At 39.3% G+C, this 26,573-nt stretch overlaps 1 protein-coding gene across 2 annotated transcripts; it reads right to left on the reverse strand.

Moving 5' to 3' along the window:
• Window positions 1–1,534: 1,534 nt before the first annotated feature.
• foxn2a (forkhead box N2a) lies at window positions 1,535–26,573 on the reverse strand. Of its 2 annotated transcripts, XM_038280132.1 has the most exons (6): window positions 26,416–26,573; window positions 11,115–11,692; window positions 4,488–4,612; window positions 4,296–4,345; window positions 3,600–3,668; window positions 1,535–2,514 (listed from the first exon to the last, which is right to left on the reverse strand). In XM_038280132.1, the coding sequence occupies exons 2-6, from the start codon at window positions 11,676–11,678 to the stop codon at window positions 2,090–2,092; spliced, it is 1,233 nt and encodes a 410-aa protein (XP_038136060.1). In that variant the 5' UTR covers window positions 11,679–11,692; window positions 26,416–26,573; the 3' UTR covers window positions 1,535–2,089. The 2 variants fall into 2 exon arrangements, with proteins under 2 accessions (XP_038136060.1, XP_038136061.1); XM_038280133.1 differs by lacking the exon at window positions 3,600–3,668.

Consider the following 26,573-nt stretch of genomic DNA (forward strand, 5'->3'; position numbering starts at 1 on the left):
TTCAAACAAAAAGTAAATTTAGTGCTGTTTTAACTAGCATGGTTTCACTGCCACTAACCTAACCATCCTATACAGCAAAGAGAGGAGCATCATGAGGAGAACTGGCAACAATGCAGATAAGCAGAAGAGCTCTGTTAAAGCAACCTGGGCTTTCCTACCACCTCAGCAGAGCCACATGCTGATCAAGCCCTGGCTTCTCTGCACAGATGCAGTAATTCATGCAGAAAACAGCTGCGGCCAGTTCTTAGAGCATATACTGGACATAAGCTAATATTTTATTTAAATTAATTCATTTTTAAATCTATCAGAAACTTTATTTTGGGATGTCAATTGTTTTAAGCCATATTTGGAAAAAAAAGGAATGAAAAAACATCACTCTGCATGGTATTAAGCCACAAATATTTCACTTTTTGAAATTGAATTTGTAAAATAAACACAATGATATTCTTATTTATTAAGAGGCACCGGCTCAGAGACCATAGCCCCCTTTTTTTTTGAAGTTCGTGGCACAAATGAAATAAAAAAAAAAAAAGGTTTGGCAACACCCACATATGCTTCACTGGCTGTTTCATTGAGGTAAAACATCCACATTTTTCACTTATTGACCCTCATTCCTGCAGAGATTACCATGAATCCTGTTAGTCTGCAGCCTTGCCAAATGCTCCAACATAACAACTGCGGTGATCGACGACTTCCCTTCTGAGAGCTGGCTGCAATCAGCTGACACCAACTTTACAAGCTTGTGGGAAGAGTGTGCACTTCCTTATTTTGTTCTAGCGGGAAGAGCAACGATGAAACACTCCCTGTCAGATGGCCCTGAGGTCAGCACTGCTCTATAGTAACTTGCTTAAAGTGACTGTAAATTTAAGCTTTCGCTCTCCCCCCATGGACTGTACTATAACAGTGGATCTCTTCATAAAAACTGATACTTTAAGCTGCAAATTATATTTGCTTCAGAAGATAAACAAGCCCATGGTGCAAAATTCATAAAGGGGATTAGGACATCATGGTTCTGGTTCCCAGAGTCGGTCTGATCCGCATTGTTTTTTTAACTGGTGCCGCTTTGGTCAAGAAAGTAAGAGCATGGATTTTGGCTGCTAAGGACCCCGATCTTCTGGGTCGGGTTGAAAAAAGGGTGAGCTATGTTACAGATGTGCAACAATAAAAATCTGTGCAGGGAAACCCATGAAAATGCTGCTAGGAGTCTGACGTTGCATGGCAGTCAGATGTTAACCAAACATGAAAATGTGCCCTGGGTTTACACTACAAAATTATTTACTCAAAGCAGTAATGCTAAGTTGTTTAACTGAATTTGGCAGCTGTGGAGAAATACTGCTTTCACATCCTGAAAAAGAGCCACAGTTTGTGTGCAGTAAGTGGATGGCCTACAGAGAATAAAATACTCCTCCATTTATTTTCTTTTATGAAAACCTGATCTGGCATACTCGACTTTTCAATAAAAAGGATGAAAAATAAAAAACTTAAGGTTGTGGATTTATTATTGCATGTTTTAAGAGGATTCAAAGAGAAAGGGTTGCTTTCCAAATAGTGGCATTACTTTGTTGTTGTTGTTGTTTGTTTAGTTTTTTTTTTCTATCTTGTAGCACAAAGAGGAGAAACTGATAACACCAGGAGGTTAGGCTTTGTCTGTTACAAACATGCACTCATTCGCTTCATAAATAGATTCACTTGGAAGAGGATACAGTTTGAGGAGGAAGCATGCAACGCTTTGAGTTAGAAAAACCTTAAGCTTTTTTCCCCATTTTTTGAATTTTTTTTTTGTCTTTGAAAGAAATTCTTGAATCACAGTCTTCGAAATCTGACAAAAACAGGCAGGTCATTTTTGGATAGGTACTTTTTGATGGATCTCCACAGCCCAAACATCCGCTCCCCCTCCCGAGTTACTCTATATGGCTTTGTTCTCCCGTGTGAACGATACTATTGCCATTTGTTAGTTGGACGAGGACGCTCCCAACCAAAAGAGGCTCAAAATGGCCAGTGAACGATCAGGTGAGGAGAAGGAGGCACAAGATCGGGAGTCAGGGGTTAGGATTCACAGGGACCAGAGTTTATTGGGGTGAAGGGAACTTCATTTCCTGTTAAGTTTTGTGCTTTTGACAGTACGTTTGGACCCCTCTGTACAGCTGCGTATACCAGCGAGGTGTAGCAACGACCCTGCCGCCTCTTTTAGCTCCTCGTCCAGCTCTGGTTTGACCTCGCGTCGGGGTCGCTTGCTGATGGGCCACTTGATGGCGGTTGGACGTCGGGAAGTCTGCTGGACAGCCCTCTCGTCCCAGAGGTCGGAGTCCTCGTCGCTGTGGAAACCCTCGCTGCCAGCGCGCCGTGACTGCCTAGGCCCGCAGCCGCCTTCCTCCAGGGAGGAGAGAGAGGAGGAGGAGGAGCGGGAGGAGCAGCGCTGCAGGGCTGCACTGCTGTAGTTGTGGTCCTGCTTTGGATCACTGCTCACCAGCACAGAGTCGGGTCGGGAGAGGTCCAGCGGCCCATCAGAGTTACCTGAACAGAGCGGTGGAAGCAAGAAATGATGGTTATTTGACATTCTGGGAGAAAAAAAAATCAAACTTGACCCACACATGCAAGTTTAAACATGTTCTTTATTGTGACAGTATAAAGCAGAAGGACGTTTTTCTTCATCTATAATCAATAAGGAAACCTTTATTTACTCAGAAGTGTCTTAATTTCCCCAGCAACTTTAAAACTGTCTAAAACTACCCACTTTGATTAGAAAAAACACCCTGTAGAAAAGCTTTATGGTTCAATAAGAAAAAGACTAAGCAGTTTCCTATAAAACAAAATAAGTTTCAACGAGTACAGATTAGACTTTCAAACCATTTGTACCAACTGTCAAGCATGGTGGTGGCAGCTTTATGTCCAGAATCTGTTTATCAATTAGAGGAACTTGCAAACTGAGAGGTTCGGAATACCGGTAACAAAAATCAATAAAAAAATACTTTACTGATACTTTTTATACGTATAAATTATATAAACTTTAATTGGAAAAAGTTAAATAATACCCAAAGATTCAGAAGCTGACCGGGAAACTCAGCTCTGTGTCAATTAATACAAACTTTCCCACACCTAATTAGAAAAGTGGTTGAATGTCCAACCAGAAATATGCAAGAAGCTTGTTAAGCGCAATGAAATAGGACAGCACAACATATCACAAATAACCATATTGCATTAACACTGTAAGCACAACGAGAACTAAGAAGTACTTCCACTCCAATAAATATTTGCTAATTATTATTTAAGATGTTTTGTGACATTTACCAACATGATTGCACACCTTCCTAATATTGTGCAACCTTAGAAGAAAAAGTGGTTTCTCTGCAACTTTCTGAGGGATATTTAACCAAATATTGGAGGTGCATACAAGTAAAAATGTGTGTTTATGATTGGATATTTTTTGAACACTGCTGATTGTGAAGAGGATGACTCCCAGAGTAAAACCCTGAAATACGTTTAAACAGATACAGACATATAAAGGCACAGACTCGGCAAAGAAGCAACATAAAAAGTAAGCAATGACAGGGTGGTATGAAAAAGACCGAAAACCGATTGATGAGTGTGCATTCTCTTACATGGGTCAACGTGGTGCCCAGGGGCAGAGTTTAAGAGCATCATGGCAGTGGCAGCATCAATGTCAGACTCTGGAAGAGGAGAAAACATGCATGATGGTCAAATCCTACGCCGTGGAAGCATGGGAGAATGGAATCTCGACTAGGACTGGATGACTGGGCAAAGTCAGGAGTTCTACTCAACAAGCAAGGAGACCCCTAAGGGGGCGGGGGTAAAAAAAAAACAAAAAAAAAAAAAAAAAAAAAGCTACTGACAGCCAGAGCACATCTGATCCTTCCAGACCTGACAATGTGTCTGAAAGCCTCATCGCTCACTTCTGCAGCTCTAAATTATTAATGATTACACTGAGACTGAGTGCTCGACACCGCGCACCAGCAAAACCTCTGCTTGTCGTCAAGGTTACAAATCCAAGAAGCTAAAAAAGGGGGGTGGGGGTGGCAAGATCGATTGTGAGCTCTCAGTGTTGTGGTGTACATGAGGCATCCATGAGCTAAAAGCAACACGCCAAACCGGGAGTCGAAGGGCAAAAAAGAACAGATGCTGAATGTGGCTGAGACTGAAATATGTAAAATCAAAGAACTAATGAAAACATATCACAGACAGATGTTGATTAGGACGATGTTGATGAAAATACGGTCGCTGGCTTTTTACAGCGCTGACAGAACGACACAAACTAAAAGAGTTTGGTTCAGTCTCACCTTTGAATGAGCAGCCTTGTAGAAAGAGATGGCGAGGAGGTGAGGAGGCACTGCAAAACAACACATGTTGACTTTAAAGAGACTTTGAAATAGAATACATATTTTATAAAAGATACATATATTAAGGTTGCTTTTGCTTTGTCTCAGTGAGAAGGACTTCCTGTAACACTTTTACTGTAATTGTCAGTTTACCTGGGTGGGGAGGCGGGTGGCGTACAGAAGGCATGAACGGCTGGGAAGTGCTGCTTCTTAAGAGCTTGGATTAAGTTGGGGCGATACTCTGGGTCAACACACCAGAGGGAACCTTTTCCATTGGCCTGTGGGGGCAAACAAATGGATCCGGTGACTACTTCCCATTTATTCGTCCAACTAAGAGGCATTGAACGTTAATGCAAGACTTCCTAACCGGAAACTTTTCAATCATACTCAGTTCGTTCTTACATCACTGATTAGAGAGGGAAAAAGAACCAGTGTTAAGTATTTAAACAGCCAACTTTTATAAATATTGACTCAGTTCTACTGGAATTTTGCCTTCAACATGTTTTAATGACCTTTGAACTTTATTTTAACCTTAATGTACTTGACTGGAATTCTATCAGAGAGAACCATACAACAGTGTATAAAGAACTGTATAGGGAAGGCAAATATGGTTTTTAAGATTAATCATAAATGTAATAATGAAGAGTATGGAGTTAGTTTTCCTTTGCAAAACAAAAGAATGTAATATTTACTAGGACTAAAGTTTAAAGTCTGAAACTTCAGTCCTTGAGAGCTGCTGTCCTGCAACGGTTAAATTGGTCTCCGAGTCCAACATGAGCTAATTAGACAAGCTCAGGTAAGCTCAGCTGAAATACATCAAAATTTAGCTCCTATTCCTTCATCCTTCTTGGAGTCAACAGTAGAGATATGGCGGGTAGGAGAGGAACTCCAGACTGCTGTGCTGATTCCAGACAGACGAAGCCGTTCCAGACATCATTGTGCAACAGAAACACACATGGGTAATGTTTGTGAAACCGGGACTACAGCCTGTTACAGGTTGTTCTCCAGGACTGTCTGCTAAATCAAAAGTTACAGAAATGAACAGCCGAAGCTCTCCATCATAAAACCCAAAACATATGAAGGTGTTAACATTAGCATTCATAACATGGAGGACATGTGAAGTAATTATGTGTTTTCGTTAAATCCTGTGAGGTGGGATGCACCTATACGCTCTGTCATGCAAAGGATTGTGGGATTCCTTATAGCTCCTAAGTGCCAGATTGGAACGGCGGGAGGTCCCTGTGCAACACGAACTATCAATAGGAAGCATCCTGCTTCCTTTTCCTACCGCCTTCCTTACTGCCAGCAATACTCAGACAGCACTTATGATGACTGCTGACTCACTTCTGCTTAGGCTTAACAGTCCTTACTAATGTGCTGTATTCAGATGGACCTGTTGACCTTCGGCTAGTGAGGTAGCTTAACCATTTGATTTAAGTGTGCAGGACAAGGCATCTAGATGTTTGCCTTATTGGTTAAAATTCCTCTATTTAAAGAACAAGAAAGTAAAAGCACTCTACCTACCACAGAATCTCAATTAAACTGAGGTCTGCGCTTTGACTAGACCATTCTGACACATCTATATTTATATTCAAACCATTTTAGGTTTAATTATATGTTAGGAGTTCTGGTGCACCTGTGAGGAGAGCCTCTGCTCCTGTATCAGAGTTCCTGCAGCCTCTTACAGGTTTTTCTCCAGGACAGTCAGGTATTTCTGCTCATCCGTCTCTCCAACTCTGACCACCGTTTGTTCACCTGAACTGACGACCACTCTCATTAGTTTCAGCCTTTTCAGCTGAAGGATCAAACCGTTTTTTGGAGATGTTTAAAGCTTGAGATTTGATTTCATACCCTAAACCTGCTTTAAAATTGCCTGCAACTTTGTCCCTGACCTGTTGATGCTGTTCAATGTTCTCTAATAAACCTGTTATGACTTTAAAAAAACAGCTGTACTTGTACTGAGAAGTAATGATACGGATGAGGACAGTATATCCAGTTCAGGTAGCAATTTCGGAGAACTGACAGCAGTGAAGGAGGATCAGAGGAAAGGGATAACGCACAATAGTTAATTTTTATTTATAACAAAATTGTATGAATAAGTTAGCATTTAATTTAAGTGATGAGAAAGTAAAATAGCTGATGAATGAAAAAATTGAAAAATCTACTGTAAAGAACATAAAAAATATAAGTTTAAGATGCAAGGGGACAGCCCTGTATAAAAAAAAAAGGATTGATCTTATCCAAACAAGATGCATAATTACACAATTTAACAACAGCCCCACCTCAAAATGAACAGCCAAACAATGGTTCTCCCATTCACAAACTGTGGAAAATCTAACCCAAACAGGCCTCTGCAAACAGGAAGCCTCAGTTCAACTGTGTTACAGCAACAGCCAGAGTGATGAGAGCAGGACTGTGCGCCGCTTGATCTGATAGTGGCGTATTCTGGGCCTGTTACGGGAGAACAGAGCGAGGCAAAGGAGGAGAAGAATAACCTTGACTCAGATTACCAACCGGCTCTGATGCAGGAAGAAGGAAATGTCTCCATGGCAACGAAAAACCACCAGCCAGTGTCATGTGAAACTGGTGCTGGTGTCTCAGCTCAGACTCGTACTGTGCACCTGCATGCTGAGCAGCCTGCACTGCTCGACGCCGCTACTAACAGCCGTCTCCTCACAAGGTGGGAAAAAATATCAGGTGTTGGCCAAACACAGCCCAGGTACTGCAGGCTCAACCTGCACCCACACAGCACTAAGCTGGAGGAGCTGGTGATAGTTAAAGCTATGCAAACTGATTTCAAAGCTTATGGAGTAAATGATGGTTCATTAGGGAGTATTATCCACTATTGGTTAGGATCGTTCCACATGAAGTAAAGTGCTACAGAGCAGCAGTAGCCTTCCTCCCTCCATGCCACCATACAACAGTGCACAAACTGTATTACACATTATTATTACCTGAAATGGAGTGTAATTTTGCATGTTTCAAAGAATAGAAACCACTACTTAAACTACAATAAGAATCAGCATGTTAACTTGGAAAACCTTATTAAGATCCTTCAAAGGCATTTAAAAAAGGTGTTAACAGACTGCATGGAGTAACACACCAAGCAATTTCAATGGTGTTTTTTTTATTATAACAAATTAGAAAGCATTGATTTTTTAAAATAGGATGAGTCTGATTGCCGTTTGCAACAAGCAGACTAGACAAAGAAATAAAAAAAAGTGGCAGTGGGCGCTCTGCTCATGATACAGACCTAAATATTGAAAATACAAGATCTCATTGCACATTACTCCAAACACACAGCCTTATGCTGAAACTAGGTTATGGAGTGAGGATACTTTTCTTTAACAGGGACAGAGAGGGTTTTTGGACAAAATACAGGGAGCTAAAGCTCATTGGGGGAGAAAATTAGTTAGAGGCTGAAAAAACCCAGAGACCAGCAGAAGGTTCACTTCCCAGCAGGACAGTGACCCTAAACATGAAGTTATTACTACAATTACATAACTTCAACACATATCTATTGTTGGAAAGGGCCAACAAATGTCCAGTTAAAGTTAGACACACTGTATCTAATCTGACTAAACTTGACGAATTTAGAAAAAAAAAAGATAAAACAGATGAAAATTAATTAAGAAAATAAAAATAAATCCTGTTGTAAATACTTGCCAAAGTACTTGGAATACAAAGTAGTTCTGCACAGTAGTGAATTAGGAGACTAAATACACAACCAAACTCCACTTTTAGATAACTAAAGTCACAAACAGGGCATCAACCCCTCCCCCTTTTATAAGGATGCTGTATTAATGAAATAAAAAAATATTTTGTTTATTCTTTTTACTTGACCCAATATTAAGATGTATGTGTTGGTATATTTCTGACTGGAATTTTCAGTTTGGAAACATCATTTGTGACGAATGGGAAACCCATGCTGGAAAACTGAACTTTTAAAGCAACATAATGAAGAAAGAGGGAAAAAGATTTAATTCATAAGATCTGAATGATTTGGCCTTAACCAGATCTAAAATTATTCAAATGTCATCTCAAGAATACAACACCACAAACCAGAGATTATACGGGTCACAAATACTAAGAAAGTAAAAATTACCTAAGTTTGTTTAAAACTAAAATTGAATTCCAATGAAACATATTAACAAAATGTACAAATCTTAGAAATCAATCGTTTTTCATTCTGATCACTATTTCTGCTCTCAGATGTTTCTTCAGTTAAATTCTCTACAAGGCCTGAGCTCTACGTCGCCCTCATGCTCTTATCTGTTCAATTCATCTTTTTTTCTAAATATCAGCTTAATAAAGAATTATCTTTTTTTTTATGGGACCATGTTTGATACATTGAAACGTGAATGTATGTTACTAAAAATGTTTAACGTTGCTTGCGAGAATAGTTCACGGCAGATGTGTGATTTTTCTTTTTGCACCATCACACCATGCTAATTTTTCAAGCAAGACAGCATCTTAAATAGACATAAATAACAGTAGGCATTGCTGCTGCAGCAACTCTTATTCACCTCCTTCCCTTAATTTGGCCACTATGAGTTCAACAGCTGGACACCGGACCAAAATAGTTGCACTACCTGGAGGTGCTTCTCGAGATAACATCCTTTATTAGTGCGCCGTGTTTGCGTTTCCTCTGTAGGAGTATCTGTAATCTTGACCGGATTCCACTCTTATCGCAGCAAAGTCACAGAGGTCTCTGCAGCTGCGTCAAAGCTTAGTACTCTGCCACATGAGCTGTGCTGCAGCTTTAAGCTGCCCGCTTTCTGCCTTTACAAACAGCCACGTCTGTGGAATTATACTAATATCAAATAAGGTCATACTTTATATCAGTATATTTCAGTAAAATTTAGTTTTTAATAAATTAGAATATAACTGAAAAGAAAATATACATCAGTAATTCAATTCAAATAGCTAAACCTGTGTAGGATATTTATTATTTCACATGAGATGTCTTTTAAAGTGTTTCTTTTTTTTTTTTATCTTTAGTGATTAAGAATTCCAGCTATTTCCTCAGAAAAACTAAACAGTATTTAAGACCAAAATAAACTGAAATATTTTGTTATGGTCCACAGTCACAGGGAAGACTGCTGATTCCACAATTATCAAGCAAGCGGTCAGTAAAATCCTCCATAACAACGATAAGCCTCAATAGGTCACTGCTGTAAAAGATGGCCATTCATAGAACACTAACCTAGCAATGTCATGGAAAACTAATTGGAAGGAGAAACTGTAAAAAATGTGTACAAGCAACAGTGATAACCTTTAGAAACAAAACCCAGCAAGAGTTTGGGGAACATTTAAGAAGTGTGAACTACATCTGCTACATTCATTTTATTAAGCTCTTCTTCAACCCCAGAGTTGTTCTAGACCTTCTATATATGATTAATAATAAGAAATATCAGAGCTGTAGCTCAGTTTGCTGAATCGTCTGTTCAGGTGAACCAAGATTGATCATTAATCTCCCAAATTGTAGAAGATGATGGGAGAGGCTGGACATGTACGTTGTTCATGGGTCAGTGTGAGGTCTCACAGTTGCTGAGGATTCAGCTGAGGATCTGCTGGTCTATTCATTTCTATTAAGGTCTAATTCAGCTCAGACATCTACCAGTTAAATTTAGAGCACATCATGCTCCCCTCTGCTGACAAGTTCAATGATGGAACTGATTTCATTTTCAAATTGAACTTGGCTCCTACCTACAGTGTCAAACACCTGCTTTAAAGACCATAGTATGTGTTAGGCTTGTCCCGATCCGATCCACGTATCGGATCGGGACGCCGATATTGGCAAAAAAATGCGTATCGGCAAAGCATGTAAAATGCCGATCCAGTTTTTAAAAAAAAATCCGGTCCGTATTTTCCAGTTTCGCTGATTGAAACGATCCATTCCACTATTTTGCGCCAGTGTTTCCCTGTTTTGCATTTTTATTAAAACTTACAGTAATACTTGCACTTTTAACTGTTTACGGTTTTACTGTTCACTGTGCAATTTCAGATTGCTATTCGTAATTTTGTCCAGTTTGTGTTTATCTCTTAATAAACAGGTAAGTTTGTTGTTACAGAATTGTGTTTTATTCAATGTTGTTACAGCATTGTGTTTTATTCAATCTCACCTAATTTAGCTGGCTAGATGTTATCAAGAGTACTAAAACCCTTTTCAACATGAGTCTTACAACCAAGGCTAAATACTTTAACTTAAACTTAAATACATGCTCGGATAGGCTGGTATCGGCCAGTATCGGTATCGGATCGGAAGTCCAAAAACAATATCGGTATTGGATCGGAAGTGCAAAAACCTGGATTGGGACATCTCTAGTATGTGTACATCTTTTTTTTTTTTTTACGGTCATTACACTTTCACTTTCAAGTACAGAGTAACAAAATGTACTCTCTGCATTTCACCCTTCCCCTTGGGGAGCAGTTAGTTGCCGTTGTGCGGATCCAAGCACAATGCTGTAACCACTAGGCCACCTCTCCCCTATAAATTAGAGCACCTGGTGTTATTCCTTCACAACTTGGACATATGCTTACAAGTCATGTCCAATGGATATTCACCCCAAATTACCAACAAACCCACTTGTACTTATAGATTCAATCAGCACAGCTTGCCAATGTGGATGTAAGATGCAGATAAGCTGCTATTAAAGCTACCTTCAACAGTATTGATGCAGCAATTCATGCAAAAGGAGCCCCCCTCCTTCTCATTGTGAAAATTCACCTTCTTCTGTGGGTTTTAATACAATCAGGAGAAACACCTTTCTGACCTACCTTTCCCAAACTCCTGTCCACCTTGCGGAAGCATTTATTTAGAGACAAGTTGTGACGGACTGAGTTCTTCCAGCCTGTGGGAGCGTTGGAGAAATACGGGAAGTGCTCCAGAATCCATCCGTAGATCTCTTTAACAGGCAGTGACTTGCTGGGAGATTGCTCGATGGCCATGTAGATGAGGAGGGAAAATGAGAAAGGGGGCTTCGATTTTAGCGAGTCCCGATCCCTGCCCCTGTTTTGTGACGAAGGTGACGAGGATGACGATGCCCCCTGGTTTGGCTTGTAGTCTCCTTCGATGTCGAAGAGGGGGCTGCCGCTTGTCTGTGCCTCTGGGCCCCCTAGAGTGAAGTTCTGAAGCAGGTTCTCATGGAGCCAGTTGAGGTTGGTGAGCTCCTCATCCTCTGTACCTGAAGCGCGATCCACACTTGTTGCCAGCGGACTGGATGCACACTCTGCCTCAGGCAGGGTTCCCACACCGCAGACACCTCTGAGGCCCGTCCGCTCGTCCTGCATACCCGGAATTTCCGTTTTCTTATCTGGTGACATCCCAATGATTGGACCCATTAAACCACAGAGTTCTGGAGGAAGAAGAGACAGGTTGTTAGTGCTGAGCTTTGACAGTAAAGCCATCTTAAAATAGGATGCGCACAACTCCGTGCAACATTTCCATGCAATGGCCTCATTTTCTAATGTTTTCCGAGAGGCCCATCACCTGTGACCATCTCTACCGCAGATTTCTATCTGCTCCTCTCCTTCATGCCTGAATAGAACGAAAAGGGCTCTTAGCCCCACACCGCCTTCTCTCAACTCCTATTGAGGACCTTCGAGGACACCATCTCAAGCAACTCAACTGACTTAAGGCTCCACTCCTCAACACCCACCTCATTTCCAGCCAAGATTCAGCTGCTCATTATGTGTAAATGAGCAGGAGACCATCAGTCACTGCAGGCCTGCGTCGCACAGAGTGGATGGCTCTTAAAAACTGCTCAGTATTCAGCAAGGATCAAGTCTCAGTTAGTTGCATGCAAGATTAAGTGGCATGAAGAGGCCGCAAATCCGGGAGATATCAGCCATTTAACGGCACAACAAAATTCAACCCTAGTAGTGATTTATCATTAATAAATGCAACCCAAGTACCCTTATTTAGACAATGACACTTGTGCTTTACAATGGCAGTGAGGAAGCAGGTTATCTTAAGCAGAAGTTAAGATCTTATCACAGCTTTTCATTAAATTTCAACTATTAAATGCTAAAAAGAGCCGGACAAACACAAAGACACATTTACTACTGGATATTAAACAAGTCTTTACTAAAGATGGACGGGGGAAAAAAATTAATTAGTCAAAATCAACAAGTTTTTTACTCAATCGAATCTTTTATTGTGTTAAAGACAACATTTCTAGGCACCATATGTTGGCATCAAAAACACCATCGATGTAGATGCCACTACTGAGGGAATAAGACTCACTGTGAACATAGGGTGACAGTATGGCATTAGTTTTGAGAATATTACAACATAACAATACTACCCAGCAGAATGAACGATTGCTCCCTTTGGTTACTGCCATCTTGTGAAACAAAGGAAATCTTTTATGGATGTAAAGGTAAAAGCTATACTTGTTACACTCAATATCTATGCAGGAGCCTTTTATTTTAAAGTCTTTAAGGTAGTTGTGTTTTTTCAGATGCAGCCCTGTTCTATATACAGATTCAACTAGAAAAGACTAAGGAAGGCAAACAACTTTAGATCAGGAGCAGCAGAGGGAGGCTCCTACACCTTTTGTTTAAACATGATACAAACAACTGGGAAGCACTGGGAAAACGGCTCCCAGCTTACCATTAACCATTGAAGCTGATGTCATATTTGCAAACTCCTATCAGGACTTAACTAAAGGGGAAAAAAAATCTGAAATCTGAAATCCTAGACTGATCAATTCTCAATGGAATAATTATGCAGAACAAGTGATTCTTCAAAATAGTTGGAGATTTATAAAAGCATTTATGAAAAAAGATAGCGGGACAATATCAAGGGGCTTTGTAAATAGCATCTCCTTAGATTTAAACTAACATAAATACCCACTTAATCCCTCTTTGAGAAAACCAAAAGTAACTGGTGATTTTTAGTTTTCCTCCTGAAAATGCCAAAACCTCATAAACCCAGTATGATGTACCATTTCATCTTGAAAGAAGGCTATATATTTATATTCCATCTTAACAGTTAGCTAGTATTGATATCAGCAAAGTTTAGAGGACATAATATTCTCTAAAAGACGCTGAGACATTTCTGTGTCTTATTCCGGCTGCCAGAGAGCAAGAGAGAGCTCAACACACAAGGCCAGGTTTAAATTGATAAAAGTGATCCATTTTTATTCTTCTAAGCATTTAATATCTGTCACCTAACATGATACATCTAATTTTAAGAGATACGTTTTATATCAAATATCTGTAGATAAAAGATTCAGCAATGCTTCACCTGCTAAAACTGCAACCCACTCATTTTAGGATCTAATGGTTTAGATTGACCTTAAATTATCAGTAAAACCCTGAGGTGCAACAGCCACTCTCTACATCCAGAATGTTCTCTCCTCTGCTCTTAACATAAATAATTAAGGACCACTTATGGAGTAGGAATATTTTTTAATAATATCTTTTCCAATTTTTTAAATAGAGAAGTACTAATCGACTAAAATCGGTTTTGTAAACAAAATTGTTGATAGAAAATGTGCTCCAGAACTCTGATTGGTGCGATCCTGGCGTTTGTCATGCTGATTTTTTTTTAAACCAGAAGTGATGGTGTAGCACACTGCTTAGTGAGGCCAAGAGCATAAAGAGCTCACTCTTTGTCTCGGCTCACAACAAGCTTTATGCCCCAGTTGTCACCATGACAACCATGTCATCCCTTCAACATGACCAAAAATCCCATAAACAAGAGTCGGAAAGAATAAAAGTAATCCATGTTGCTGGCTGACACAGACGATGACTGCACTCCAATTGGTTTAAACCAATTCTAAACATTATCCTCCATTGTCATCTCAGACCATGTCACACTGGTCTGAGAGGTCATAGTTCTGGATTGAAGTCAAGAAGGCTGGAGAGGTGAAGAAGCGGTGTGCGGTGGAGAGCCATGTCTTTCATTTCTGCGATAGGCTAGGAATTGGGTCAAACTCAAGAGTGTATGGTGGAGACAGGAGAGGGAGTGAGCATACACATTAATCAGTTTGTAAAAGCCAGTCAGTGAGAACGGGGCTGGGGGGGGGAGGTCAGTGCTTTTACAGACTAACCTCGACTCTCACTGAGCAGATAAACATACAGCAGACTAACGTTCTAATCTGATTTATTTTGCCTGATAAGGATGTGTTGTTTTTACATCCATACTAATAAAACATCTTGCTTTTCTCATGTTGTTGTTGTCATACATCTAACTATAACTATTGCAAAACAGTATTGCATTGCTGCACTGCACATACGGTACTTCTGCAATTTGGTGGAAACTAAAAAAAAAGACAAGTTTCCAAAGACAAATGGAGAGACTCCTTGAGCAAACAACGAGATGAGAATAGGACTAACTGGAAAAAATGATTTGAAAAAAGATAAAATAAATAAATAAATAAAACAGAGAACAAGTGGTACGAAGGTAGGCTGAGCAACTTTTCCAGTCTGTGATGAATCACAGCTCTCAGGCATGAGGACTGCCCGTTTCTGTCACCAGAAAATATCACAGATATCCCTCGACAGCTTTTTCTTCACGATTTAATTGACAACACAGTAAAAAGATCTAAAAGTCCACATTCTCAGACAAAAAACTGTATTTTCAGCTTCTGAAAAGACTAAAAACTATAGAAAAGGGTTTTCATTCTGTTATAATAAACCCCAGAGATGAGTCATCTTACCTGATTTCTTAAAAAGCACATTGACAATAGATCTGTCTGCACAGGCCAAAGGTCTGCCTGAGACTATAAAGTCAGGTACTGTAAGGTAGCTATACATGTCTCTTTCTGTATATCAATAAAAGACAGAAAAAGATATTAGAGAGATAAAGAGATCAAGCTCAGTTGCTGTATGCTTAAGATCTTAAGCTGCTGAATAGTTTCTATGAATTTTCTCAGTCTGGAACAAAACTAATACATGTTCTTCATCATACATTTCCTACAAATTAAAGTCCCATGAATAAAATGCCAGAGAAAAGGTAAAAAAAATTAAGCAGAGCAAAGACAGCACTGCCCCTCCCCCACTTGTTCCTGATCTCTGCCAGTCAGCAGGCTAAATGAAGACCACAATCCTCTTCCCTGGTCACATCACCTGACAAGCTGTATGAATTAGGAGTATTTTAATGGACCCACCACCACGATCCCTCAGGTCTCCTAAAACAAGCCTTTAGGTTCTGCTCAATTTAATGGCCCAAAACCACACTTTTACTGAAGTCTATCAAAACTGTACAAATGTGCTTGAGTCAAATAGATTTTTTATCTTCCTACGGCACTTTTGTTGTTGCAATTTTTTTTGTTTTTCTGTGAAACAAATGGCCTTTATTCCATGTTATACAAAAAAAAAAGAGGTAGAGAGAGAAAGGATGACATGAAAACATACTTTTGGTTTCTTCTTTCTTGTTTTGCTGTAGGATATTTGTTCATTTAGCCTTATTGGCACTAACTAAAATCTATAGGAAACATCACTGCATTTCCTACATCCTTTAAAACAAAATCACCTATATTTACTTAAGGTTTTCTGCACTTCTATCCTAAATCCTCCTGTTACTATGAGAAGCAAAATGTATATAGAATATATATCTGTACATTAGGTAATAAAAGTAACACCTAAATCAGGTAGCTTTTCCATCTGGAGTCAGTCCATTAAAATAAAGTTGTGAATAAGTTCTGGTATAATTATAACACTCAGTCACTCTGTCAAACAAATGTGCAGTGGAAGGATTAATTCTAGCCTTTTTAGATCAAATCTGTTTGATCAAGTTTTACAACATTGTTGGAAATTTTAATTTGACCACCACGACAGCCAGTTTTGCAATATTGTTTTGCAAAAAGATCATTACAACCGACCTAATCTTACTGTTTGTCCTGACACTTTCTGATGACAAGAAGGTCAAACTATACCAGACACGTACTCAGGTGTGGCCAAACAAACTTGAGAGTGCTGTCTCAATGGATGAAAAGGTTTATCCAAGCAGTCCGCTGTGAACAACCCACATGGCTCTTGTTTCTACTTAAACAGTCCATGACTGCCTGTAAACCTGGTGGAGTTTTATGGGAGAGGGAGGCTGTGAAGTTATAAAATGAGTAAAGCAATTGGTCCAAATGCCAGAGGTACTTACAAATAGTGATGCTGATAGAAGCATGTAGCCATCAGCTCTCTCTTTAACTGGTCTGACTTCTTTGAGTAAACAAACTAGTGTAAACCCATCACTGTCGATTCCTTTTTCTAAGCACTTTTGGTACATTAACTAATTAAATAACCACATATACAGATTTATCCAAATGTACATGTTTTTCTGATTCAGATTAGTGTCATGACAATTTACAGATTATGACCACCAATTAGATTATCTACCACATTTCAATAGATTGTGAAAAGTCCTAAATGGAGCCACACAAACATTTTTTCCTACAAAAGGCAAAAGCGTGTTATATAAAAGAGCTTTAAAAGAGTAAGAGCTGCCATCGTGGAGCAATCGAGGGTAAGGGTCTTGCTCAGAGTGGCAGTGGCGGGAGTGGGTTTCAAACTTATAGACTCAGGACTCCAAGCCCTATGCCCTAACCACTAGGCTGCCACTGCCCCAAAAGCTTGGAAATAATAAAAAAAGTGAACATGGGAATTGGATGGGAACAAAACCCAGATTAGTTGCTCTTGTCAAAAACAAACCAATCTTTTTCTTTATTAAAGGATTTTGCTTTTCTTGAGAACATTTCGCTATTATTGCCACCTGCTGTAAACCAGTTAAGTGATGTTGGGTGCTTACCATACCGGACTGAAATTTACCCCTTGTTCCCACTGTGCCTTGCCACCTGACCATTTTTACCAAGCCCTCAATCAATTTACATTAGAGGCAGGTGCTACTTTCCACCTCTAAAATCACCACAAAGCTTCCCATCAGTATTTTTCTCTCCCAAACTTTACCTCTTTGTTGGACTTCCTGCGTGTCGGAGAGATTATTTCATCCTTTAGCCGCTTCTTTGAAATGACTGATTGGAATATTAACATAAGGAGGATGGACACATGAGGAAGCCGTCTTCCATCCTTCCAAACACAGGAAATATTTTGCCACGACTGCAGCTGTTCAATTACCAGTCCTTTTGCAATGATCACAGTTATTATTGCTCTTATGAAAAAGGCATCAAAGAGAGTTGGCTGGGACGGCAGTGAATAAAGGAGCGCTAGTGAGTGGAGTCGAGAGGCAGCTAATAAGGCAGCCCGGCCTGTTGACTGCTGCCCATCCTTTAAAATACATCCCAGCCTTAATGGTGCTGACCTGATGGCTCATCTGCAAGTTAAAAAAGCTCTGCACACAGCCAGACTCATCATATTCATGTGCAAACGGGCAGGCTAACAGCAGGTGCCACCGGACCCCCCCGCTGCCCCCCATCAAACTGCTCTTTTATCCTGTTAAGCACTTGGCCTATTCAAAACACACAAAGACATATGGAGATGGCTTTAAGTGGCAAATCAGCAGAGTTACTTTGTCAGAGAACATACAGGAGCTCCAAAATTAAGAGCTGCTCCGAGATATTTTCCTAGAAGTGAATCTCATGACTGAGACTCAGTTGCCACGACAGCCAGCATTGTGAGGGAAGCAATTGTGCTCATGTCTGTGCATGAAGAGAGAGCTAATGTGGGGAGATCAATACAAGCGGAAACTGCTGAGGCCAGCAGTCTGCTGCCGCTCTCCACAAACCTGTCTGACAAAGGCAGCTGCCAACCTGGATGCCATGGCGCTCCGTTCTAAGGGCCATTAGGGTTTACTTCATAACGCCCCACCGATGCCATAAAAGGTGATGCTTCAGCTGGGGCCAATGATTACTTACTACACATCTTTTACGTGGTGCCAGATAGAGGAAGGATTAAGAAGCAAAAAATATGGATACAACTGCCTTGTGTTCACATAGCCACGCCACACCCTCTTCACATGGAATAAAGCAGTTGACACAAACCAGTTATACAAAGGTGTGTCTCAAAGCCTCACGCTGACGACGGCTGTTATTTGAAACCCTAACTGATATTTTAGTTCACTACTCAGTGTGGTTGGAGCTCGAAATATGTGAATGACACAAAGAAGAATGGAGGCAGAGTGGGACAGAGGGAGAAGCTGTTCCAGTGTGCGCTGAAAATAAACTGAAATTATTAAAGTAAAAAAAGTGCTTCCAAGCTTTAGTTAAAGCTACATTAAGAAGTAAAGCTCTTTAGAGAAAAAGGAAAGTATGTAAAAGCTCACACAAAACACTACAACTGGCCCCACACTCAGCTGGTACAAAGACGCAGTTGTTTTTCCTCTAATCATGTTTCCGAAAGTGCTCAGTATTCACCTCGCACTTTCAAACGGGGGCCTCGGAGGGAAGGAAGCACCTCCTGCCTGTTGAGGAAGTTCGCTCTCAAAAAAACTAATTCGCACAAAAAATGGCGAAGCCTTTTCCACATTAAAACACAAGAGAAAGCTGATGAGGAGCCCGACAGTGGAGCTGATGAACGTCATCGACCTGCCGCAGGCATAACGTAACCAAGCAGGCATTCAAAACTAGAGATGAATGTGACCATAAGTTCACACAGGGACTTTAAACTGAAACACATATAAACTCCACTGTGACTGTAAACAGAGGTGAGGCCTTCCAAAGTACACGCCAACCCCCCCTTCAGCCAACACTGAAACCTTATCTCTTTGGTCATGTGTCTGTAGGTTCAGAGTACCAACACTCAACCCCCATCAACAGCCCCACTTATAGCCTCAGAGCTACATCCTCACATCTATACCCTTTTATATGTTGAAAGCAGTAAGGGCTTGCATACAGAAGCTTGATGTTATATAACACAAACTTTTTAACCTCATTACTCCACATTGGGCTTCAGTGAAAAGTTGCTATCTACATGGGACATTCCTCACTACTGAACAGCAGCAGCCCTGAATAAATAAATGCTAGTTTAAACAGTCCACCTGGCATGGATCCTTACAATATATACAGCATCTGCAAACCAAATATTTTCTCATTTTAATAAAGTTTTGCAACATTTAAAACCAAGCACAAATCTATTTAGTTCACATAAATATTAGGGGGTATAAAACACAGACTGAACTTTATTTAACATGTCCTCTGCAGTGCTTAAAAGGACCTAATTGATTGGACGTGTGCTCATGAGAAAAAAGGCAAAATATAAAAGAAAGTAGACCAACTTTAGATTAACTAAAAATAGGAAAGAAAGTAGGCCATGGGTCAACATAAAAGCCACTGCCCTGATTAGAACTGATTATGCTGAGATTTAGTTATTTCACAAATGTCGAGTCATTTGCAATAACCGAGGAAGCGCTGATTGTTTTTGGGGTCACAGTTGAATGTTACACTTCACACACCTCACAAATGTGTGTTTTTACCCCTGGAAGAAGGTATTCTGCCCCTGAAAGCGCTCATACTGTTTAGTCAAGACCAGGGCACCGTATTTTTTCCATTCTCTTGTCTGGGTGGGGTGTGCGAATTACCACCAGCCACATTAACCTGGCAAGTCGGATTAATAATCTTCAGCACTCGGTTTAGTTTTACACATTATTAATCTGAGAATCTTTCAATTGATTCTGTTCTGGGAAAGAAAAGGATTTTTAGTGGAACTCTCCGGCTTATTGGGCGAAGCAACACTTTTTTGGTTTGTTTGGTTTTAGCCAATCATAGTTACACATTATATAGCAGCAGACGCCAATAGAAATCACAACAACGTAGGATTTTATGTGTTTGCTTTCTTCTTTTCACTTATGAAATCATGGATTCTGAAAAGAAAATTAACAGATGTGGTGAAAATAGTTATGAGTGCATCCTTGTTAGCGGCCATATTTATCCTGGTTGTGGGCTTGGCCGGTTCACAGCAAAAGTTCCCATATAAACTCAAAGCACAGCAAAGTGATTGGCTGGCCTTGTTTGGGTCGGTCATGAACGGCTGAATCGGGAGCAGGACAAAATAAATTTTCATGTGTTTTTAAATGCACAAAGACAAAAATTAAACTTTGTGGCAAACATACAAAACAGGTATGGCAAAAAAAAAAACATTGCCCACTCTTAAGATAATCAGTTCCTTCCACTTCACAACATAACATCGTGTTGGTCTTCCACATAAATCTAGCGGGACATGAAGCAGAACATTTCAAAGGGCGAGATTATTTTAGGCACAGCTGCTTTAAAAACTACTAAACTTTGATTTTCAACACATATTGAGCCTAAACTCCAAACCATAATATTGTAAAATACAAGCTTAGCTTGTATTCTCATCATCCTACCACTTTCTCATCCACAAATGCTGTTATTTCAGCCAAAAGAGATAAGACAAAGACCTATTGTGAGGCAGGACACAGCCGCCTTCCCCTCTTCCTTTCTCCCAATCAAGGAAACGCTCATGTCACTGTTGCCCTCGGTAAGGCTGCCCCTAATGGGATGTGTCTTGCGTCCACCCCATCAGAAATGAGAAGACAGTGAGGATCAGTAAATGGAAGAAAGGAGGAGGGATTCAGCTCACAGGGACCAAAACGTCCAGCAATCAAGAGATGTAAGAGAATAAGTGGAGCAGAATGAAAGGATAAAAACATAGAGTTTATGCAACAAAACCACAAAGTCTGACCAGTTTTAGGAATCAAACTCACAACAGGTTTCTCCCAGTTTACAGATGTGACAGCCATGTAATAAAAAAGGTCAAAATAAATTAGAACTAGTACATCAGAATTAAGAAAAAAAAAAAAAAAAAAATCAAAAAACAGAATGATTGTCTGAAAAACAACAATCACAACTACAGGAACCTGACGGAGGAGGCAGCAAACATGAAAGCCACATCTCTGAAGGCGTTTACGTTTGCAGCTGAAATTCCGAGCAGCCACGCATGTTTGATCAGCAGAATGTCACGGACCCAAAAAGACAGCAGACTACATCCTCCTGGGGACGTCCCTCCTAAATCACACAGGGGGACGCGTGGGTGAGCACTCAGGCGAGCTACTACAGAAGCGCTTCAACTTCATGGTTTACACAGGCCAGCGTTAACAGAGAGCTCAGGGTTCATCAATTCATCTATGGTAAATATAACTTAGAATTCAACAACTTTACTCCACAAACAAAAAGAATAAAGAACTGTTCAGAAAAAAATATATATATTTCAAACTTTAATTTAGGTGATAAAAAGAGAAGCCAACTTATAATCAGTTTTTGTTAGAAGCGAATCAGTGCAAAATGGACCCCCACCACATAATTATGGCAGAAACAGTCACTTCAGCAGTGCAATCACCAACTTCCTGTTTCTGTTAAACTATAAATTTACATTACAAGAATAAGGACGACCAAAAATTCAGCTACTTCATCTTTCTGAATAATCAAAGTCACATTGACTTGGTAATGACAGGGTTCTCAGAGAACAGAGCGCCACTAAGCAAGGAGCTTTTTTTTTTTCTATTCAGCCAATTCATTCAAAAGAAATCAGGTTGAGCCTGTGTTGAGCAATTGGCTGAAAAGTTTCTACCACAGGGATCAGCTTTCGTAACGAATTTAGTGCCACAGACGCTCGACTGAGGTGAATTCCACAGGATTCAGCGTTTCATTTGCTAGAGGTCAAAGGGCACAATGCTGTGATAAGACAGATAACCGAGAAGCAAGATTTTAAACTGATCAATGGTGTCATCCTTGCTTGGACAGTGGATCAGAGACACTCCTCACAAATTAAAAGTATGTATTTCAAAATGTTTTAACTGAAGATATAATGGAGTCAACAGGATACTCTGTTAGTTCATTTAGTCTTGTTATAGTTATCATTTTACATCCTCTATAAAGCATCTTCTGTTCTGCTATCAGCAGAGAATAAAAGAAGATATACCACAGTAACAATATAGAAACAGATCACAAAGTAGTTTAGCCCAAATAAGAACTTATGTTAGCTTTGTTTTTAATCAGAAACTGCAAACTTTGAGAGAGAAAGATCATTTTTCACAAGATAAAACAGGAAATGGATGTGTATAGATTCACTGAGGTATCCGACCATCAAGCAACCACTTTCTCTGATGTCCTAGCTATAAAAGCAGCCCGAGATATTAGAATGCATTTATCATCAAGGCTACATGTCGAAAAATCTGAAACTAGGATGAGAAAATAATATCACCTCGTGCAAATTTTCGCTTCAAGTTACAGTATCATCTCTGCAACCCTGTCACCTTCAGGTCAAGACACAACAAACACTGTGCACCAGCTTTTCTTCAAAACAGAAAGTAAAAGTATTTGTACCACAATAAAAAGGCAGAAAAAAAAAAACATTATTACAAAATATACCCAATTTAATTCAGTAGCAGCCTTGAAGGGTATTTGTTTTACAGAATGGCATCACATTTTGCCGTTCTGCTGATTATTGGGTAACAAAGGGGAGTATATAACAGGTCAACAGAATAGTTGCTTACTTAATCAACTATCTGCTTAAGCAGCTGGCTCTCGGTCGGACATTACTTAAGAAGTAAAAGGACAATCAAAATGGTGAATTTGTATTTCTTGCACCCAATGAAAAAGCATAGGCCTTCTTTCAGACAGCTGACAGGCAGTGCACAACAAAAAGAGTGAGAGAGAAAAACCTGTAACATCACAATCTAAACCACACAAACAAAGGATTTCAAAAAATGGTAAAAAAACAACCCTGAACATGTGGGATTGAACCTCAGTTTCCAACACACTGAGAGCCGGTTTAGTAGCTTAAAGGCTGATCCTGAATATCTAAGAACAATTTAACCCTGACATTACAATTCCGATGTCCCTCAATTACTGTGATATCAAAACGCTCACTGCACTAAGATACAGTAGCTTCTATTTATAGTAATAAACGTCAGTAAAGTTCTGGCAACCACAAGAGCCCCTTTGGATGCCGCTCAAAACTGAAACAGGGTTCACAAGAGGATATATGCCAAGGTGGAACAAAACAACAGCAAACAACAGATGCTTCGACCACAGAAGTTCTGGCATTAAAATAATGGCAGACTGGCAACATCTGTTCCTTTCATTGTCTGTGTTTGACCCTTGAGGTCCACTTCCCCGTGTCCTCTATCTATCCACCGAGATTGAACAACTGGCAAGTATGAAGAAAGGAACAACTTCCATGTACAGTCGGCACCTCACAAAACGGACAAGAAACTCTCTATAATTTATTGATAAAGAACACAGAGAAACCTTGGAGCACATAATAAATTTTAGATGAGGTTTTAACAATTCACTAAGTCCAATCGTGACAGACAACAAGAAAAGAGGATTAAACGCCTGGAGAGAGTAAACCTATCAAGCACAGCAGTACAGTACAACGTTGTCAGGGCTAAGCTATCAGGTAGACAGTTAAATCTTTTTTTCTTCTAATAAGTTTAGTCAGTAATCGACCACTTTAATAGGTTGACTTTTACAGCTGAATGCATCTAACGTGGCGATAAAATAAATACTCGTTTGACCACTGATCATTATTAACGTGTTTTTATAAGTAAACGGCCAAAAAATCCGTCAGAGCTGCAATTAATAGAAACACAAACAGATGAATATGAATAACCAAAAATAGTAAGATTTTAGACTTTGTAAGACCATTTCTCTAATACTATAGAAATCGACTGATACATAATGTTAAAACGCACAACTAAAAAGAGGTTTAATCAAGAGGTAAAGAATGGACGTAAACTGAAATGAAATGACGGTAGGTTTAGGGCAAACAGGCTGTCAACTACTTCTATGCCTCCTGCTGCTATCTTTTATGAAGAGCCTGATATTTATCTTTCATATTGTTAATACACTTAGAACGCTGGATAAGAACTTGTTCTCTTTCTGGGTATAAGGGCAATGGAACTACAAAATTTTGAGAGAAAAAAAAGCCGTTCATGTCACCAACCCTGGTTTTAAAACCCAGCAGCAGAACTTAAGAGATGTATTAATTTGACCCGCAGCAACAAGTCAGAGTGAATAAAAACTGAACTGAAACAATTAATTGGATTAATCGATTAGTTAAATAATTGTCAACTAATTTAGTTATTGATTAATCGTTAAGTGGAGTGTAGAAACTCTAAAACAGGCCTTTAGCTGACAGAGCGACCCACTTAGTGCAGTAATTATATCAAAATTATAAAAAAATATTTATATATAAACATTTTTCATTTAGAAAAAAAAAAAACTTTTTTCATCTGTCAATATGCTCTATCCAGAACTCCACAATTGGAAAGTTTTAGTTTTAACAGGTTTATTTTTGTAAAAAGTCTTCTGTAAAGAACCTTTGGCTATCCGATTATAAATCAATTAATCAAAAAAATAATCAACGGATTAATCAATTTGCGAAATAATCTCTAGTTCCAGCCTTCATAAAAAAAAACGAAAATTCTAAATGCAACAAAAATGATTAACAAATAAGGCTTTCTTATATGCAAAGAAATTGTAAATACAGACTAATAAACAATACAGAACTGGCTATCTATTACTGCACCAATAATATAAGGTTTCCATTTCCACAAGTTTCACTTAAAGGAGTGGTGTATATTCAAGAAGCCAATATTCACGGGGTTACCAGCGAGACAAAATAAAACCAATTTATGAAAAGAAAAAAAAAAAGTCTGACAAGTACAGTCTAGTAGGAAATGCAAATTCAGTAGGATAAAGTAATTAATATTAAACTACTGTTTCTTCTATAGAATTACAAGTACAACATCTGTCATTTGTATATCCAAAAGAAATCTGACATTTTAGCAATTTTTAATCTTTTATATCTGACATTTAGAAATCCTCTGGAAAAAAAAAGCAATAAAAGTATCCCGACTCTTCATGAAGATAACTACAGGTTTTGAAACCTGTATCCCGTTTAACACGTGGAATGCTCCAGTGGGCCCCCTACTGGTCTGGAGGCCTTAACACCAGCTTTGTTTGCACCATCCTACATCTTGTAAATATCCTGTTTAAACAATGAAAAGACTCTAGCTGCATACCTCTATGAGTCCATTACAAATTCCCTATGGGGAATACACAATCTTTTTTAAATATAGATAGTTATTATAGATTCCATAACAAAGTTGAAGATTTGACACATGCATCTTTTCAAAAACAATTTGTGCCTTCGAAACAGTTATGACGCCTGTCAAAACTTCTGTAAGACCATCTTAAAACCATTTTGTTTAGTAAACAATTTCCCATACCTGCTCATTTGACCATTTCATTTTGAAAATGTTTTACTTGATCTCACTTTAACTTGAATTTAGGTATATTATAACCTTTTTTTAACCTATGGTATAAGCAAAGCAATCCCAGCAGACATATTTTTCTACACCAACATTGTTTGCAGAGCTCTGTATCTGGGACAATCTTGTGATAATCCATTACATCATGTGCTTAGCTTAGCCACTGTACCTCTCAACCTCTGGTGCTGTCAATACCATGAAATATTCAACTATTTATAGATAGCAAAAAAAAAGAAAAAAAAAGGAACGACGAATTAACGGGATATACTTAGTTACAGCTTAAGATAAACACAAGCGTTCAAAGCAATTCAATCCCAAAGCAGTAGAAAAATATAAACAGAAAGTGCTGCTCGCGTTAAAATACTATATTTGCTTTGTAGCTTCTTGTCTTTAAGAGCACAACTTGCCAGAAACCAAAGCACTAATAAAGAGACGGATTCAAAGTTAAGTGGCAGCTTGTACGCAACAAGAATGGTAACGAAGTAACTTTACATCCGTTCGTTCACCAAGTTTGGTTCCCTATTTACTGTAGTAAGTTCACCATGTTTCGTTATCTGCGAAGTAGCGTTAGCAGTGAGTCAGTGAAGGTAAAACTGCTGCTAGCTTTAGCATGACATTTAAAGTATTTAACATAGCTTAGCGGTTTAATAAAAGATTACATAAAAAGTGTCAAATCTTGTTCTCGTTTTCTCTAAATGTGTCCCTGTCCTCTTTCTAGTAACGTTAACTAGGTTGGCCACATGCTGTCGCTTAATGCCATGCTGGCTCCTCTAAGCAAAGTCACTTGACCAATTTTACTTTTAGCTTGTTCAGAACGCTAACCCCCCTTCAAGCCGAGCCCATTTTTGATCGCGTATATTATAATAATATGTATAAAAAAATACTTACAATCGTACACGTCGTTACCCGGGAGCGGTGTGTTGTAAAGGCAGAGTTTAATTCAGATGTCTGTCTCGCACAATGTCAGAGATCAGATCAGCAGCTGCTTCCTCCATACACGCAGCGCGCAGATCACACAGCGCACAGCAACGCTACCAAACCCCTCA

The sequence above is a fragment of the Cyprinodon tularosa genome, unplaced genomic scaffold (genome assembly GCF_016077235.1).
Source record: "Cyprinodon tularosa strain WSP-4 unplaced genomic scaffold, ASM1607723v1 ctg157, whole genome shotgun sequence".
Classification (NCBI taxonomy): Eukaryota; Metazoa; Chordata; class Actinopteri; order Cyprinodontiformes; family Cyprinodontidae; genus Cyprinodon; species Cyprinodon tularosa.